Source organism: Oncorhynchus clarkii, chromosome 23 (genome assembly GCF_045791955.1).
Source record: "Oncorhynchus clarkii lewisi isolate Uvic-CL-2024 chromosome 23, UVic_Ocla_1.0, whole genome shotgun sequence".
In the NCBI taxonomy this organism is placed as follows: domain Eukaryota; kingdom Metazoa; phylum Chordata; class Actinopteri; order Salmoniformes; family Salmonidae; genus Oncorhynchus; species Oncorhynchus clarkii.
In genome coordinates this window covers 14118116-14137533 of record NC_092169.1, presented here as the reverse complement: position 1 = coordinate 14137533, position 19418 = coordinate 14118116, and the positions used below count along the sequence as shown (strand labels likewise).

Below are 19418 nucleotides of genomic sequence, written 5' to 3'. Positions count from 1 at the left end.
CTGGTCTGCATATTGTTTGTATCCGGTTTTTACTTTCAGTACTGATGCAATTCGCATGTGACAAGCACTTGCACTATATGGCTGAGCACAATGGAAAGCAAACACTACCAGCTGATTGCGAGGAAATGTGCTTTGGTTGATCACAATTCTATACATTTTGCCATGTCTAATGAGTATTCATGTGATATTTCAGTGACTCAAACATCACAACAAAATCTATGGGCTAAAAAACCTAGCTGATATGTCCTAGTTCAGGTATTCCCAAACTAGGGTACGCGCAATGCCACTGGGGGTACGCCAAATAAAAATCTGTTTTGAAACATTCCCTCACATCTTCAAACAGTCCATTTCTATTTTCCAATGGGGCTATACATTTGGGTGTTTTTTTTCTCGCCTGAGTAGCCTCGTTTCACTGTCATAAATACAATTAAACCATCTAGTGTTTAGAGAAATAACAACAAAGTCAAATACAGGTAGCCTATTCAAATAATTCCACTAACGGTCTGCATGTAGCCAAACGTAGCTGCTGCTCAATCCGTTTGCTCGAAAATTGATAAATGGTTAAAAAAAAAGTGACTCCCAGCAGTAGAGCTACTAACAGTAGTACTACAACTGCACCTGTCGATGACAAGTTGTTCTGCTTCCACGAGCACATCCAATGCTAGCATCAGCAATTCTACATTTGTTGTTAGCCCAGCTAGCATGGACACTGACAGATGTGAATCTGATGCAACCGAAGAGAACAACGGACAGGAACGTTGGACCATCGAAGAGGCGCAAATATGATGAGAACTACATTGATTTGGGGTTCACTTATATTGGGAGTAGTGCCTTTCCAGTGTGTTACATGTGCAAAAGTAAAACATCTCACAACTCAATCAAACCACTATTGCGCAGTTATTAGAAACAAAGCATACCAATTAGAAAAATAAGCCACGGGAGTTTTTTGAGCGAGAATTAAGACAACTTTAGAGTAGTAAGACATGTATAAAAGCAACAGATACCATTAATTAGCAGCTAGATGCATTTTATATGGTGAGCTACCGAGTGGCTAGGACAGGAAAGCCGCGGATATGGCTGGGACAATGCTGGGGGAATGGCCAAAAAAACTATACAGACAATAACTTCATCAAACAACACTGTTTCATGATGCATCAGTGGCATGGCAGGAGATGTTTTGAAACAATTACTGCTTCGCATACATGCCAGTGAATTATATGTGTTACAGCTGGATGAGTCAACAGACGTGGTGGGCCTGGCACAGCTCCTGGTATATGTCCGTTACGTTTATGGGGGTCAATTAAGGAAGACATCCTCTTCTGCAAACCACTAGAAACCAGGACAACAGGAGAGGATATTTTTAATGTACTGGACAGCTTTGTGACATCAAATGGACTTTGGTGGTCAAGATGTGTTCATATGTGTACTGATGGCGCAAAAGCCATGACAGGGAGACATAATGTAGTGGAGTGGTAATGTGTGTGCAAGCATTTGCTCCCATCGCCACTTGGGTAAATCTGGGTGATGTTTTTGCTCGCCTGAATGATCTGAATCTAAAATTACAGGGACACTCCGCAACTATATTCAATGTGCAGGACAAAATTGAGGCTTTGATTAAGAAGTTGGAGCTCTTCTTTGTCTGTATTAACAAGGATAACACACAGGTCTTTCCCTCATTGCATGATTTTTGTGGGCAATGAACTCAAGCTTACGAACAATGTCAAATGTGATATAGTGAAGCACCTTCGTTATCCCTTTCATGTCCTGGCTCCAGTCCACCTACCGATATTTGAACAAGAGAGCCTCATCGAAATTGCAACAAGAGGTTATGTGAAAATGTAATTGAATCAGAAGCCACTGGCAATTTCTGGATAGGGCTGATTTGCCTTGGCAAATCACGCTGTTATGACACTGACGCCCTTTGCAACCACGTACCTATGTGAGAGCGGATTCTCAGCCCTCAATAGCATGAACACTAAATACAAGCACAGAATGTGTGGGAAATGATTTAAGGCTGAGACACTCGCCAATACAACCCAACATTGCAAAGTTATGTGCATCCTTTCAAGCACACCCATCTCATTAACCTGTGGTGAGTTATTCACAATTTTTGATCAACAAATAACGTTTTTTATGTAAGATGCCTAATAAAGAGCAAAATGATTGATTATTATAATTTATGCCCTGGTCCTATAAGAGCTCTTTGTCACTTCCAACGAGCCGGATTGTGACAAAAACTCACACTCATTCCTATGTTTAATAAATGTATCATATAGTGTGTGTGTGGCAGGCTTACAATGATGGCAAAAAACAAGATTTGAGAGTGCGCTGACCCTGGTGCTAGAGGGGGTATGCAGCTGGAAGTTGAATGTTTGAAGGGGACGAGACTATAAAAAGTTTGGGAACCACTGTCCTAGTTGATCTGGACATTTCTGACAAGTTATAAATAGCCTACTTTAGAGTGTTATGACTGAGATGACAAAAGGAAAACTCATGATGCACTTTCAAGAGTAGGTTGAAAGCCGGACTAAGTTCCTAAAAATAAATACAAATATTATCATAATTTTAATTAATAGATTTTTTGGGGTGGGGGACCCACACGACCCCATGCCGACACCTCGCGCCCCCGTAGAGTCCACAGCCCAGAGTTTAGGAACGACTGATTTAGTTCACGTAGGAACTCGCACATAACCTGAATGACATGAGAAACATGCACCTGAAAAATCCTAGGATCATAATCGTATCCAGAAAATTGCCCATATCCTTTACGATACTCGTTTTGTCCGACTACTCGGCACACCCCTACTTTTGTCTCTTTTGTTGTACCACACCACGACATTACACTTTAAAGTTAGTATGGGAATTCACCACCAAACCAGAAGATGCATCAAAACAGCCTGGTGTCATAGACGATGTAACTTAGTAAATGTAAATCCGGGACACTCAAATTAGTATGATATGTTACATTTGGTATGGTAACATAAGACAGTTGGTTCCCTATTATCAGTCGAAATCTGTCTCTTATATACAAGTACATTAGAGTGTCTAGTTTGAGAAACAGGCGCCTCACAAGTCCTCAACTGGCAGCTTCATTAAATAGTACCTGCAAAACCCCAGTCTCAACGTCAACATGAAGAGGCGACTCCGGGATGCTGGCCTACTAGGCAGAGCTCCTCTGTCCAGTGTCTGTGTTCTTTTGCCCATCTTAATCATTTATTTTTATTGGCCTGTCTGAGATATGGCTTTTTCTTTGCAACTCTGCCTAGAAGGCCAGCATCCCAGAGTCGCCTTTTCACTGTTGACTCTGAGACTGGTGTTTTGCGGGTACTATTTAATGAAGCTGCCAGTTGAGGACTTGTGAGGCATCTGTTTCTCAAAATAGACACTCTAATGTACTTGTCCTCTTGCTCCGTTGTGCACCGGGGCCTCCCACTCCTCTTTCTATTCTGGTTAGAGCCAGTTTGCGCTATTCTGGGAAGGGAGTAGTACACAGCGTTGTACGAGATCTTCAAGCAATTTCTGGCATGGAATAGCCTTCATTTATCAGAACAAGAATAGACTGAGTTTCAGAAGAAAGTTATTTGTTTCTGGCCATTTTGAGCCTGTAATCAAACCCAGAAATGCTGATGCTCTAGATACTCAACTAGTCTAAAGAAGGCCAGTTTAATTGAATCTTTAAAAAAATAAAAATATTTCACCTTTCACCAGGTAGGCAAGTTGAGAACAAGTTCTCATTTACAATTGCGACCTGGCCAAGATAAAGTAAAGCAGTTCGACACGTACAACGACACAGAGTTACACATGGAGTAAAACAAACAGAGTCAATAATACAGTATAAACAAGTCTATATACGATGTGAGCAAATGAGGTGAGATAAGGGAGGTAAAGGCAAAAGAAAGGCCATGGTGGCAAAGTAAATACAATATAGCAAGTAAAACACTGGAATGGTAGATTTGCAGTGGAAGAATGTGCAAAGTAGAAATGTCGTCTGCGTAGAGGTGGATCAGAGACTCACCAGCAGCAAGAGCGACATCATTGATGTATACAGAAAAGAGAGTCGTCCAAGAATTGAACCCTGTGGCACCCCCATAGAGACTGCCAGAGGTCCGGACAGCAGACCCTCCGATTTGACACACTGAACTCTATCAGAGAAGTAGTTGGTGAACCAGGCGAGGCAATCATCTGAGAAACCAAGGTTGTCGAGTCTGCCGATGAGGATGTGGTGATTGACAGAGTCGAAAGCCCTGGCCAGATCAATGAATACGGCTGCACAGTAATGTTTCTTATCGATGGCGGTTAAGATATCGTTTTGGACCTTGAGCGTGGCTGAGGTGCACCCATGACCAGCTCTGAAACCAGATTGCATAGCAGGGAAGGTATGGTGAGATTCAAAATTGTCGGTAATCTGTTTGTTGACTTAGCTTTCGAAGACCTTAGAAAGGCAGGGTAGGATAGATATAGGTCTGTTGCAGTTTGGGTCAAGAGTGTCCCCCCCTTTGAAGAGAGGGATGACCGCAGCTGCTTTCCAATCTTTGGGAATCTCAGACGACAAGAAAGAGAGGTTGAACAGGCTAGTAATAGGGGTGGCAACAATTTCGGCAGATCATTTTAGAAAGAAAGGGTCCAGATTGTCTAGCCCGGCTGATTTGTAGGGGTCCAGATTTTGCAGCTCTTTCAGAACATCAGCTGACTGGATTTGGGAGAAGGAGAAATGGGGAAGGCTTGGGCGAGTTGCTGTGGGGGGGTGCAGTGCTGTTGACATACAGTCAATACAGTAGAAAAATAAGTCTATATACAATGTGAGCAAATGAGGTGAGATAAGGGAGGAAAAGGCAACAAAAAAAGGCCCTGGTGGCAAAGTAAATACAATATAGCAAGTAAAACACTGGAATGGTAGATTTGCAGTGGAAGAAAGTGCAAAGTAGAGATAGAAATAATGGGGTGCAAAGGAGCAAAATAAATAAATACAGTAGGGGGAGAGGTAGTTGTTTGGGCTAAATTATAGATGGGCTATGTACAGGTGCAGTAATCTGTGAGCTGCTCTGAGCTGCTTTAATCAGAACAACAGTTTTCAGCTGTGCTAACATAATTCCTAAAGGGTTTTCTAATGATCAATTGGCCTTTTAAAATTAGAAACTTGGATTAGCTAACACAACGTGCCATTGGAACGCATGAGTGATGTTTGCTGATAATGGGCCTCTGTTCGCCTTTGTAGATATTCCATAAAGAAATCTGCCGTTTCCGGCTACAATAGTCATTTATAACATTAACAATGTCTACATTGTATTTCTGATCAATTTTATTTTATTTTAATGGACAAAAAATGAGCTTTTCTTTCAAAAACAAGGACAATTCTAAGTGACCCCAAACTTTTGAACATTAGTGTACGTGTAGGTAGGGGTAAAGTGACTTTGCATAGATAATAAACAGTCCAGTCCAAATAGTCCAGGTAGCCATTTGATTAACTCTTCAACTGTAATGTTCGTCGTTAAGGGAAGGCCAAGGCGCAGCGTGATTTGGGTTTATCATATTTTATTAAAATGTGAACCAGCAAAAAAAACAATGAACAATACAACGAATGAAAAGCTTCGTCGTGCAAAATACATGCAACCAAACAAAGACAAGATCCCACAACAGAAGGTGGGAAAAAGGGCTGCTTATCAGAGACAACGATAGACAGCTGCCTCTGATTGGGAACCATACTCGGCCAACAAAGAAAAAGAAAACATAGATATACAAAAACTAGAGTACCCACCCTAGTCACACCCTGACCTAACCAAAATATAGAGAATAAACAGGGATCTCTAAGGTCAGGGTGTGACATCAACAGTCTTATGGCTTGGGGGTAGAAGCTGTTAAGGAGCCTTTTGGACCTATTCTTGGCGCTCCGGTACTGCTTGCCGTGCAGTAGCAGAAAGAACAGCCTATGAATAGGGTGGCTGGAGTCTTTGACAATTTTTAGGAACTTCCTCTGACACTACCTGGCATAGAGGTCTTGGATTTTTTTTTACATTTTAAATTTAACCTTAATTTAACTAGGCAAGTCAGTTAAGAACAAATTCTTATTTACAATGATGGCCTACACCGGCCAAACCTGGATGACACTGGGCCAATCACGGCCGGTTGTGATACAGTCTGGATTCGTACCAGGGTGTCTGTAGTGATGCCTCTAGCACTGAGATGCAGCAACTGCGCCACTCGGGAGCAGATGGCAGGAAGCTTGGCCCCAGTGATGTACTGGGCTGTAGCGGCTTGCGGTCGGAAGCCGAGCAGTTACCATACCAAGCCGTGATGCAACAAACTCTCGATAGGCATTGTCGTGCCCTCTTCACTACTGTCTTAGTGTGTTTCGATCGTGAGAGTTTGTTAGGGATGTGGACGCCAAGGAACTTGAACTTCTCAACCCGCTCCACTACAGCCCAATTGATGTGAATCGGGCATGCGTGGACCCCTTTTTCCTGTAGTCCATGTTCAGCTCTTTTGTCTTGCTCACGTTGAGCGCAAGGTTGTTGTCCTTGCACCACACTTCCCACACTGCCATGTCTCTGACGTCCTCTCTGTAGGGTGTCTCATCATTGTCGGTGATCAGTCCTACCACCGTTGTGTCGTCAATAAACTTAATGATGGTGTTGGAGTCGTTATTGGCCATGCAGTCCTGGTGAACAGGGAGTTCAGGAGGGGACGAGCACACACCCCTGAGGGGCCCCCGTATTTAGGATCAGCGTGGCAGATGTGTTGTTGCCTACCTATACCACCTGGGGTCGGTACGTCAGGATGTCCAGGATCCAGGTTCAGAGGGAGGTATTTAGCTTATTGATGAGCTTTGAGGGCAGTATGGTGTTGAACGCTGAGCTGTGGTCCACGAACAGCATTCTCACATAGGTGTTCCTTTTGTCCAGATGGGAAAGGGCAGTGTGGAGTGCAATTGAGATTGCGTCATCGGCGGATCTGTTGGGGCGGTATGCAAATTGTAATGGGTCTAGGGTGTCTGGGATGATGCTGTTGATGTGAGCCATGACCAGCCTTTCAAAGCACTTCATGGCTACAGACGTGAGTGCTAGGGAGCGGTCGTCATTTAGGCAGGCTACCTTGGTGTTCTTGGGCACAAGGACTATGATGGTCTGCTTGAATACGTATCCTGGTAATCCATCTGGCCCTGTGGCCTTGTGAATGTTGACCTGTTTAAAGGTCTTACTCACATTGGTTATGGAGAGCGTGATCACACAGTCCTCTGGAACAGCTGGTGCTCTCATGCATGGTTCAGTGTTGCTGGCCTCGAAGAAGCCATAGAAGGCATTTAGCTCATCTGGTAGGCCCGCTTCACTGGGCAGCTCACGGCTGGGTTTCCCTTTTGTAATCCGTAATAGTTTGCAAGCTCTGCCACATCCGTCTAGGGTTTACAGAGAATGGTGCAACAAACAAAAAACCTTCCAGCCAGTGGCAGTCCTGTGGGCGAAAACAGCTTGATGATGAGAGAGAGTGGAAGGAGAATGGCAAGAATCACGCAAGCCAATAGACGGGCCACAAGCAAACAAATAACCTCGCAGTACAACAGTGGTGCGCAGAACGGCATCTCGGAACTCACAACTCGTCGATTCTTGTCACGGATGGGCTATTGCAGCAGACGACCACACTGGGTTTCATTCCTATCAGCTAAAAACAAGAAGAAGCGGCTACAGTGGGCACGTGATCACCAACACTAGACAATTGAGGAATGGAAAAACATTGCCTGGTCCGACTAATCCTGGTTCCTGCGTCATGCTAATGGCAGAGTCAGGATTTGGCATAAGCAGCATGAGTCCATGGAGACATCCGGCCTGGTTCAGATTGGTGTCGGTGGTGTACTGGTGTGGGAAATGCTTTCCTGGCACACGTTAGGTCCCTTGATACCAATTGAGCAGCAAACTTTTACAACACCTCCAGTCTGTTCTGGAGGCAAAGGGGAGTCCGATCCGGTATATTTCCTTGTACATCCTGTTTTGTGTGCTTGCTCATTTCCCAGTTCCTGCAGGAATGTCTACCAATGGCATGCCCATATTTTTGTGAGAAAACACACTGTTCACAAAAAAACATTTATAAAGTATAAATAGCACTCACTTTAGATTTGGGACTGCAGAAAGACTTTACTAATGACTAGTAAATGCTTTATTAATGTGGGAGTAATGATTAATAAATGGTGAACACAATTTATAAATGCCTTATAATTGGTTTATTACAGACTCCATCCAGAACCATTCTAGTTGTGAATGAATAAACACATTGTATATTAGACAAAGAAGAAAAGCACTAAATAAATGCCTTATAGAAGAATATTGGCTTATATAATATCTTATAACAGCCTAACTACATATTTCAAATTTGTGCATTTCAAGTGTTCCCCCCTGCCCACTTTAGATAAGTGTTTAAATATTAGATTGCATATAATTCAATCAAAGAAAACAGAGAAAAAAGGAGAGAGAGAGAGAGAGAGTTTAGGCTGTAGCCAATGGCTACATTAAGAACCTGGCAGTCTCTTTTTTTCCCTCTCTCTCTGTTTTCTTCTACTGAATTCAAAATACAGTACAACATTCTGTGTTTGTCAACGAACAATGCCGGGACTAGTGTTGTGCTTCGTTTGACAGTGCCGTGCGCATATACGTATATTTCTGCCAGGAAGTAACAGGCCTTTCAGAGAATTAAATAAGTGGGAGATAGGTGGGACTTTCTAGCCTTCAGTGCAGTGGCAATGTAATGTAATCCGACACCTTAGTCACTTGTTACTACAGATCATAAACTCACTCGCTGAGTTAAAGAGACTGAGACTCAGAAGCGAATAAACATTGATAAAACAAATACATAGACAGTCCGCGAATTGACCTTTATTGTAAAACCATTATTGATGACTTGTGTTTAGTAAAAAGCACTATATAAATGTCTAGTAGATGGCTAAAGACTTGTTATTGCCAGTGTACCACAGCAGATGATCTGTCATTTCTCACAGACACAGCACTCGGCCCAGCAGAACCAGAACTTTTACTAAATAAATGTGTTAATTTCATACATTTAGCAATGTTGGCCTCGAGATTTCTTTTGGTCTCTAACTTTTTCAGCACCACCCTTCTGTTTTTCTGTTTCGACTGAGTGACTGACAGAGTCAGAGCGGGTCTCACTCTCTCTGATGAAGAGTGTTAGACTTTGAATATGAATTTGTGCCAGCTCAGCCAATCAGAAAAGCAGGCTGCCAAAAATGCTGTTATTTAGGTCAGAAGTCACCATGTGGGAGAAGTTGGAGCTCAAGGATGATCGACACGTTTCCCACTAATAATTACCATTCAAATGGTTTTTTCGCAGTCATATTTGGTAAACAGAGAGAATGATAGAGATATCATCTTTATATACTGTCACACCCTGATCTGTTTCACCTGTCCTTGTGCTTGTCTCCACCCCGTCCAGGTGTCACCCATCTTCCCCATTATCCCCTGGGTATTTAAACCTGTGTTTTCTGTCTGTCTGTGCCAGTTCCTCTTGTGTGTTCCAAGTCAACTAGCATGGTTTTCCTGCTCACCTGCCTTTTCTATTCTCTTTTGCTAGTCCTCCCGGTTTTGACCCTTGCCTGTTTTCTGGACTCTGTACCCGCCTGCCTGACCATTCTGCCGGCCCTGACCTTGATCCTGCCTGCCACACTGTACCTCCTGGACTCTGAACTGGTTTTGACCTTTTGTTTGTCCACGACCATTCTCTTGCCTACCCCTTTTGGATTATTAATCAATATCAAAGACTCAAACCATCTGCCTCCTGTGTCGGCATCTGGGTCTCGCCTTGTGCCATTATATATACGGGGTGTACAAAACATAATATTCAGTTGCACCCCCCTCAGCACACATTCAAGTCATCAGGGCATGGACTCTACAAGGTGTTAAAGCATTCCACTGGGCTTCTGGCCCATGTAGACTCCAATGCTTCCCATAGTTGTGTCAAGTTGGGTGGTGGACTATTCTTGATACACAGGGGAAACTGTTGAGTGTAAAAAACTCAGCAGCGTTGCTGTTCTTGACACACTCATACCGGTGCGCCTGGTACCTACTACCATACCCGGTTCAAAAGCACTTAAATATTTTGTCTTGCCCATTCATCCTCTCAATTGCACACATACACAATCCATGTCTCTATTGTCTCAAGGCTTAACAATCCTTCTTTAACATGTTTCCTCCCCTTCAACTACTCTGATTGAAGTGGATTTAAAAGGTGACATCAATAAGGGATCATGGCTGTCACCTGGATTCACCTGGTCAGTCTGTCATGGAAAGAGCAGGTGTTTTTAATGTTTTGTACACTCAGTGCATGTCACATTATGGCATCTGTGAGCGCACGGGCAGTGCCATTGAGGCCATCTCCATATTTTTCTACTACATCTAGTTGGCAAACTGAAAGGGTGCATACTGCCAGCTAATGTTGTTCAAACATGTATAAAGCCAAGGTTCGTGATTTACTGCCACCTACAGTTATGGAATGTTTGCTCACGAGTACCACCGTATGAGTCATAATACCCATAAAACCTACACAGGGTAGTGCGTACTACCCAGTACATCACTGGGGCCAAGCTTCCTGCCATCCAGGACCTCTATACTGGTGTCAGAGGAAGGCCCTAAAAATTGCCAAAGACTCCAGCCACCCTAGTCATAGACTGTTCTCTCTGCTCCCACACGGCAAGCGGTACCGGAGCGCCAAGTCTAGGTCCAAAAGGCTTCTTAACAGCTTCTACCCCCAAGTCTTAAGACTGCTGAACAGCTAATCAAATGCCTACTCGGGAATTTGCATTGACCATTTGCATTGACCCCCCCCCCCCCCTTTTTTTACCCCTACCTAAATGTAGATATTACCTCGACTAACCTGAACCCCCGCACATTGACTCTGTACCGGTACCCCCTGTATATAGCCTCGTTAGTGTTATTTTATTGTTTCTCTTTTATTTTTTACTTCAGCGCGTGTGACAAATACAATTTGATTTGATTTAGTAGTGCTCTTTTTCATTCTATCAAGCATTCACACAGCAGAGAAGCGGATGGATGAACACTTCCATAGTAGAAACTATGCTATGCAGCTCATTTGCAGATTGGACTATCCAATTCCTAATACCGTAATGCTACCTTATATACTGTATGTATTGGTTCTATGTAGAACTGTCCTGTGCTGTAGAGATAAAAAATCTAATTAACCATTGTATCACATTGTTAGTGGAATTTCTAAATTCCTGTATGTTTTGTAGCCAAAACCAAATTCGCACTCTTTCTATTTCATTAATGAGTTGTAAGTTCATTAATTATGCATGAAGTAGATCGAGACCAGTCTTAAAAGCCAGGTAACAGCGTTTATTTCAAGAGAGTACTAACCACATACACATATTTCCACAGGTTATAAACTGAAAATGACATCATCAGTTTCCCACACTCTCTCCGATTCCCACAATAGCCCAGTGTTTTCAGGTCCGGAGATGTTTTCTACTCCTCTCATAAACCAGACATTCCAATCTGTCTAAAAGATATCTTCTCCTCCACAAATGGTACATCAAGGACCATTCTTATCTGTCGGAAAAGATACGTCATCCCTCTCCCTTAAACTTCCCGCAAAGTACAGACAATTAATTAGTTTTCCTTTCATTTTCAGTAACAGCTTAACCAAGAGCCCATACATTTCATATCATAACATAATAGTATTGAAATAGATGGTTCTAATTTAAATGTATACATTATTAATCATTTCATCTATAATTTCCTTCAACACACATTCAGATAAAATCTGAAGGGAATGCCAAGATACAAACATTAAGTTCTTCAACTTACTATGCTATTACAGTGGCAGAATTTTGAATCTCCACTGTGAATAATAAGCTTGTCATCAATGAAGTAGAGGTGTAGAAAATGGTTAATGTACCATATGTTATATCTGCTAAATCTCAAGAATATTGGAAATTAACTCTAGTACATAAAAACACAATCAAAGTGCTGTTGCTATTTCATTCATTTTGGCAGTGATACGGTACTGTTTGGCAATAGAGGTACGTTTTCTGTATGTCCAACATTAAAACAAATACTGCAATAGCCCCAACACAATATAGCCTATCCTACTGCATACAAAGAAAAGACTGAAATGAATAAATCTATGTGCCCATCAAATCAAATGTACACTAATCTACTTATGTGCACTCAAGGATCAGGAATCATCTCTTTTCAGAGATGGTCCATAGATAAGTATTTGATTTTTCAATATTTTCAGTATTTTCAATTCATTATCAATTTTTTTGTATTCATGATATACTGTATATTGGCACAACTCTGCTCAATGTATTCACCAATGTGTATTGGCTTAAGTCTTCATCAGGGTGTCCGAAACTCTGATGAAGGCGTGAGCCGATATATGTTGATGTATTTGTTTTTTTAAATTGCTTTAACATTAAGGGTTTTTTAACTTTCAAACTCACACAAGTGCCTCAACTTGGATTTTGTATTCTACTTAGCGCCTATTTGTGGGTATAATTTTCCCTTTAGCTTTTCTAGTACTATTCCCCTCCAAGAGCACCTGTACTTGTTTTGGAATACCTGAAGTGCTCCTGCTACTTATTTTTCTTCTGCTCAGTATATGCTGATGATAATTCACCTCTCTTCTCATGGCATTCATATCAATATGATCAAGTATGACAGCAGCTACTCTTTGTTGTGGTCTTGCAGGTTCTTTGTTTGATTCGATGCACTTCTTTACCCTCTCAGTATTCCTGGCATGTGCTCTGACACTTTTTGCCTTGGTTTCATACTTTTTCTCATTTTTACAGGCGCTCCTCCCCTAAACCTGTTCAGTATTGTGTTTGACCCTCTCAGTGCGTGAAACCCCCTCCAGCACTGACTACACCAGCAATGTTTCAGACACAGTACAGTCGAATTTTCCAGAATCACTGTGACTTAATGTGGCTTAGGGAGTTAAATGGGGAGAGGCAGGCTTAAGATCAATGTGAAAATCGTGGGAACTACTGCCATACACAGCTTATTAAGCATACAAGCCTGGGTGTCATAGCCATAAATTGCGGCCCTGTTCGAGGACCTTAGACTGGGAAATAAATTATTGACGGAAACCCAGAAGAAAAAATGTGTGTGTGTGTGAAAGTGTGGCAATGAGGATAGCGCTACAGTGCTAGCGTAACCAGGAAAAATATAAACTCAGTGTTGAAATGATGCTAAATCAAAGTGATTTTAGGTTAAAAGGCCATAATTGTTTTGCACATACATGTTTAAAAGAACATAACTTACCTGTGATGACCGCATTACTTTTTATCAACTGTAGGAAGAATTGCTTTATCTAGTCAAAGGTTCAACAAATACTGTCTTTGTTTCCACAATTTCCTCTTACTACTTTGAGCAATTGAGATGAATATACATGCATTCACATTCAACCTTTTTAGTATCCGTTAAAAACTGCTCAACCAAAACTTTTAATTGTAATGTATGCACAGCTGGCAATGCATGGCACATGCCTTCATTATTCTCCTGGTTGTTATTTTGATTAAAAGAACTAAGAACATCCAGAAGCTAAACACGATGAATGCTAATGACTTCGGATATATTCCATATCCTCTGCAGATTTTGGGAAGTCAAGCAAATTACATCTTTAGAGGATCTGAGTTTCACAGGCAATATATTCATTATGTCTCTCCATCTGTCTCTCTCTCTCTCTCCTGCCCTCTCCCTTGGTCCTTTACTCTGATAGGAGGCAATCTGTCTTGTTAACTGAATGGGCTTTTAACATTAGAGGTAAAAAAGTAATGAGTGATCCAGTTCCTGCATATCTGACACCTGCCTCAGGAGGATAATGATGGAGGATGATGGAACAGAATGGGGAGAGGGGTGCAAACTACAGACTACACAAATCTTCCCTCTAATCTGATGGGAAAGTGTGACCACTTCCGTTTCAAATGTGTTTTTGTTTTTAATGGTCTTCAAGAGCAAAACACACAAAAACAGTAGCTATATCCTAATGCCATGTCACAATATGATGACAAATTACATTGAAACAATGTTGATTCAACCAGTTTGTGCCCAGCGGGTTTTGTTGTGTACATTTGACATGTCAGATGGTTCGTGGGAATCCATCAAAGATGGGTCTATAGTTTAACATCCGTGGTGACAGGTGAGTAATAGTTGTTGTATTTTAAGACTGGCTACATGGCTAAACCCAAGTATGTGTACCACAGGAATGTTAAACAGCAGAACTGCTGCAACTGAGGCATATTCTATCTATTGGAATGAGAAAGGACTGTTGGAGCTGAGTTATGATAATCCCTAATGGTGTGTATTTTACTGTGTGCCTTCCTCACTGGCAAAAACATTCAAATGAAATAACACATATTGAAACTGATAATGAGAATGCCACCATAATTCTGTTGTACAGTATAACACTAGAAAAACCAGTGCAAACGAATTTCAAAGCCTCTAACGTTTCCATAGAAGAAAAGAGAATGCTAATCAAAGAAACTGTCTGACATTGAGGCCGGCCTAAATAAGGCTGTGAATATTACATCACAATGCAATTACACACACCTTAATGTTTGGAGTGCAGGGCCAATAACATTTGGCTCTTGATATGTTTCTTGTTTGACTTGGGGGAAGGATTTAATGATATCTGCAACTGTAGCATTATTATTTCTGCTGAGCTGAACTGAGCTGTGTTCAATATTGTTGTGCCAGCCATTACCTTGTAGGCATACTTTCCCTCTCATTTGATTTGCATTGTTCTCACTGGTAGTTTGGTGGGAGGGGGCTCTTTGAAGGCAATGCAATTTGTTTTGATGAGAGTTTCATCACCCACTTGAGGGAAGACGATGAAACACAGGGAGATAATGGCTCCTCAGAATACACTTATCATGTTCCAATGGCCCTCCTGAATAGGGCTTTATGTAATGTTCATGTTCATGTTGATTCTCTGCCATTTTGTGTTGATTTCAGTGCTATATTCCCCTGCTCGTGGTCATAATATGTAATATGTAATAATATGTCTCAGATAAGTTTTTATACAAGGGCTTATTTCATACCGAGACCATTTCTAGTCCGATTAGCCTGATAAGCAAGCAACAGACTGTTGTGTGAAGAATTTAAGAATAGTTCCACAGCATGTTGCATAATTCTCACTTATGTGATAATGTAAGCAGAACAATTACTGTTATAGTATGGGAAACCCGTTTTATTTCAGTCACATCGATAAGGCGATAGAGTTCCTCTATTGTTTTTGTTTTCAAGATACCTGAAATGGTGGCGATAAAGTAAATGCAAGACCCCAGAAAGAGGGAAGTGAAGGCAACTGCATGCATATTTTGATTTATGAGCAATAGAGTTAATTTTGCTATGGCTCATCGACAGGGGTTGCAGTGACTCGTGTGCATCACTAACATAATTAACTTCTCCCTGATGGCAGAAATCCAACATCCATCACTTAATGTACTGTTTTACTTAAAAAGAAAAAAAGAAAAGGTGATAACCTCTTTTTCTTTTGTGTGCATCATGAATTTTGGCAGGCTGTGCGTGAAAGATTATAAAAATAATACACTGTATACAGTATACACCATAAAATCTGTTGATTGTGGGTGGGTTATTGGCATGGTGTTTCCTCTCTCTACTGATAAGGACACAGTAGATGATTCAGTCTATGTTGCCCTGTGGGAACCCAGGTTCTCTCTTTCTGTTGGCTCCTCTGGGTCTGTGCAATATGGTACATGAAGGAAACGCAGTTGTGGTTGAAACATGATTGTCCTTATTCAATAAGTAGAATACAATTGAAACGATTAGAGTGCAGTGTTGTACGTTTGAGTATTTGTTTTCTGGAACATTTACTTAATGTACAACAATACCCCTAAAACTCAATGGGTACCCCAACGAACGTAAACTGATAGAACATACTGTAAAATTGAATACATGTTTAAATATGTTTATTCATTATACGCACATATGCTCCCTGTAAATCTGCACAGCTAATCGATTATGCATGACTGAATTGTAGCCTACATAATAACATTAAGCATCCTCCATGGAGATACAAGCCAGCTGCCTCACTACATAAGCATGAAGTAATAAACATGGAATGTCAAATACATTTAAATGTATGTGGTGGGATTAAAGATTGTAATGATCTCAAAACTATTGTACATTGACACACATGTACAAAATGAATGATACAAGTATTTCCCAATAGGTATATTTTCTTTCCATGAGAAACTGTACATGACTCCAACTTGTAAACAATTAAATCTGTATTCAGACAAGAAATAGTAGCTAGTCCAAAAAAAGTATATTCATAGCCCTCGTCTATCCTTCTTGCAAAGGATCTTTTTGAAAGACCTCCTGAAGTCATTGTTGAAAATAGTGTAAATGACTGGATTCAGCGAGCTATTGCAGTATCCGAACCAAAAGAAGAAATTGAACAACGTCTCAGGGACACAGCAGGACTCACATATGGCGGTGAGTGTGTACGTGAAGAAGAAGGGGAACCAGCAGACAACAAACACTCCCATGACCACAGCCAGAACAAAGGTGAAGCGCTTCTCTCTGTTTTGCCTTCCTTTCCACCGGCTCACTTTCACACACTGCTGTGCATCATAATCTTTAGGGGACGGTTCTCCTAGTTTCACCTGACTCACTTTGGTCTTTCCCTTTCTCAGCTTCATTTTGATGGAGCACTGGTTCTCATTCCCATCAGACGAGGAGCACTCTTCCCCCACGTCGATTCCATTGACCTCCTCACCCTCCTCCACTCCATCTCTACCTCCTTCTCTGTTCCTTCTCTCCAGGGGGTCCTGCTGAACTAAGCCATACTGACTTTTATCTGGATTATTGTTTCCCCTTCTCCTTTCACCCGGAGGGGCCCTGGTTCTATTCTTTGCAACCTGGTAAATTCGAACGTAGACCAGAATCATGATCACACAGGGGGCGAAGAATGAGGCGGTGCTGGAGAATATGATGTACCACTTCTCCTCATTGATCTTACATGTGGGACCCTCCTCTTTGGCCCCTTCCTTCTCCATTGAAATGAGAGGTGGGAATGATATAATGGCAGCCAGCACCCACACAAATAAAACTATACATTTGATCCTGCGTGGTGTCCTTTTCGAGTTGTACTCAATGGCTTGAGTGACTGACCAGTATCTGTCCAGACTTATGGCACACAGATGCGTGATGGACGAGGTGCAGAACAGAACATCCAGGGCCAGGTAGATCTCACACCACACTTGACCAAAGTACCAATATCCCATCAGTTCATTAGCCAGAGAAAAGGGCATCACCAGAGTGGCCACTAGAATGTCTGCACATGCTAAGGACACTAAAAACAAGTTCTGAGGGGCTCTTAGGGCTCGGCTGGTGAACACAGCGATGACCACTAGGACATTACCGAACACTGTGAGGAGAATAAGGATACCCACCAGTATTGTCAGAGGCACAGAAGTCTGCACAGTGTAAGGGAGCCTGCCAGGCAAAGTCTTGTTGCTGTTGGTCAAGTTATCACACCCCATAAGGTTGAAGCTGGGGTCCTTACAAGACAAGTCAACCAATCCACTATTATGGCACATTCGTTAATTAAGCGTCCCACGATAACGTAGCCTTTAATTTTTGCCCACTGGGGAAAATGTCATATCAACAATCTCACATACAAATAATCTCAAAATGTGGTTTTACTCCTTTGTTTTCCAGCATCCAAAAAATGTAATTTTCTCCATTTACACATTCAGGAAAAAAGTGGTAATTCGTTATCCTCTTCCTTCGAGCTTCAAACACTTCAAATTGTCCCACGTTGTGCATGGAATAGCATCGACAGGATTATATTTCTCTGCCACTGAAACAGTAGTTGGTGAAGCAGATATGTATGTGGCAGAGGAGGGGATTGCCGCTTTTTATATGGTGGTGAGCCTCATCTCCCTAGTCAGTATATCTTAGTGGGAATAATGGGCGGGGTCCAATTACTATCGGAGCTACAGAAGAGTTTCATTGTTGCTTTCCAAATTGTACATTGACAAAATACCTTGTCATTCCAAATATTCTCCAGATATATCTATATTTTTTTAATTTTGTGACTACGTCTAGGCTAGTGTTTATTAATGAACCACATGAGATATTAGTAATCTTATTTCATAATCTCAGGTAGCCTAGTGGTTAAGAGTGTTTTATTTTATTTTATTTCACCTTTATTTAACCAGGTAGGCTAGTTGAGAATAAGTTCTCATTTGCAACTGCGACCTGGCCAAGATAAAGCAAAGCAGTGTGACACAGACAACAACACAGTTACACATGGAGTAAACAATAAACAAGCCAATAACACAATAAACAAGTCAATGACACAGTAGAAAAAATCAAGTCTATATACAGTGTGTGCAAAAGGCATGAGGTAGGCAATAAATAGGCCATAGGAGCGAATAATTACAATTTAGCAGATTAACACTGGAGTGATAAATGAGCAAATGATGTGCAAGTAGAGATACTGGTGTGCAAAAGAGCAGAAAAGTAAATAAAATAAAATAAAAAGGGGATGAGGTAGGTAGATTGGGTGGGCTATTTACAGATGGACTATGTACAGCTGCAGCGATCGGTTAGCTGCTCAGATAGTTGATGTTTAAAATTGGTGAGGGAAATAAGTCTCCAACTTCAGCGATTTTTGCAATTCGTTCCAGTCACTGGCAGCAGAGAACTGGAAGGAAAGGCGGCCAAATGAAGTGTTGGCTTTGGGGGTAATCAGTGAGATATACCTGCAGGAACGTGTGCTACGGGTGGGTGTTGTTATCGTGACCAGTGAACTGAGATAAGGCGGAGCTTTACCTAACATAGACTTATAGATGACCTGGAGCCCGTAGGTCTTGCGACGAATATGTAGCGAGGGCCAGCCGACTAGAGCATACAGGTCGCAGTGGTAGGTGGTATAAGGTGATTTGGTAACAAAACGGATGGCACTGTGATAGACTGCATCCAGTTTGCTGAGTAGAGTATTTAAAGCTATTTTGTAGATGACATTGCCTAAGTCGAGGATCGGTAGGACAGTCAGTTTTACTAGGGTAAGTTTGGCGGCGTGAGTGAAGGAGGCTTTGTTGAGCCAGTAACCGAAAGGTCGCTGGTTCCAATATATATATATATTTTAATTTAACCTTTATTTTAACAGGGAAGACATATTGAGACCTGGGTCGCTTTTACAAATGCACCCTGTATATACAACGCCAATATACACATTGAACCCAAACTAATATATATACATACAGTGCTTTCGGAAAAGTATTCAGATACTTCACTTTTTCCACATTTTGTTACGTTACAGCCTTCTAAAATGTATTACATTTTTTCCCCCTCATCAATCTACACACCATACCCCATAATGACAAAGCGAAAATAGATTTAGACATTTTTGCTAATTTTTTCAAAACC

At 41.5% G+C, this 19418-nt stretch overlaps 1 protein-coding gene across 1 annotated transcript; it reads right to left on the bottom strand.

Moving 5' to 3' along the window:
- Window positions 1-16309: 16309 nt before the first annotated feature.
- Window positions 16310-17581, bottom strand: LOC139381692 (alpha-2A adrenergic receptor-like). The gene has a single exon (XM_071125394.1). The coding sequence runs from the start codon at window positions 17579-17581 to the stop codon at window positions 16310-16312; it is 1272 nt and encodes a 423-aa protein (XP_070981495.1).
- Between the last annotated feature and the right edge of the window lie 1837 nt (window positions 17582-19418).

What these genes read in the sequence shown, in the direction of transcription:
- LOC139381692 (XM_071125394.1), bottom strand. Translation starts at nt 17,581, where the DNA reads ATGTGCCATAATAGTGGATTGGTTGACTTGTCTTGTAAGGACCCCAGC.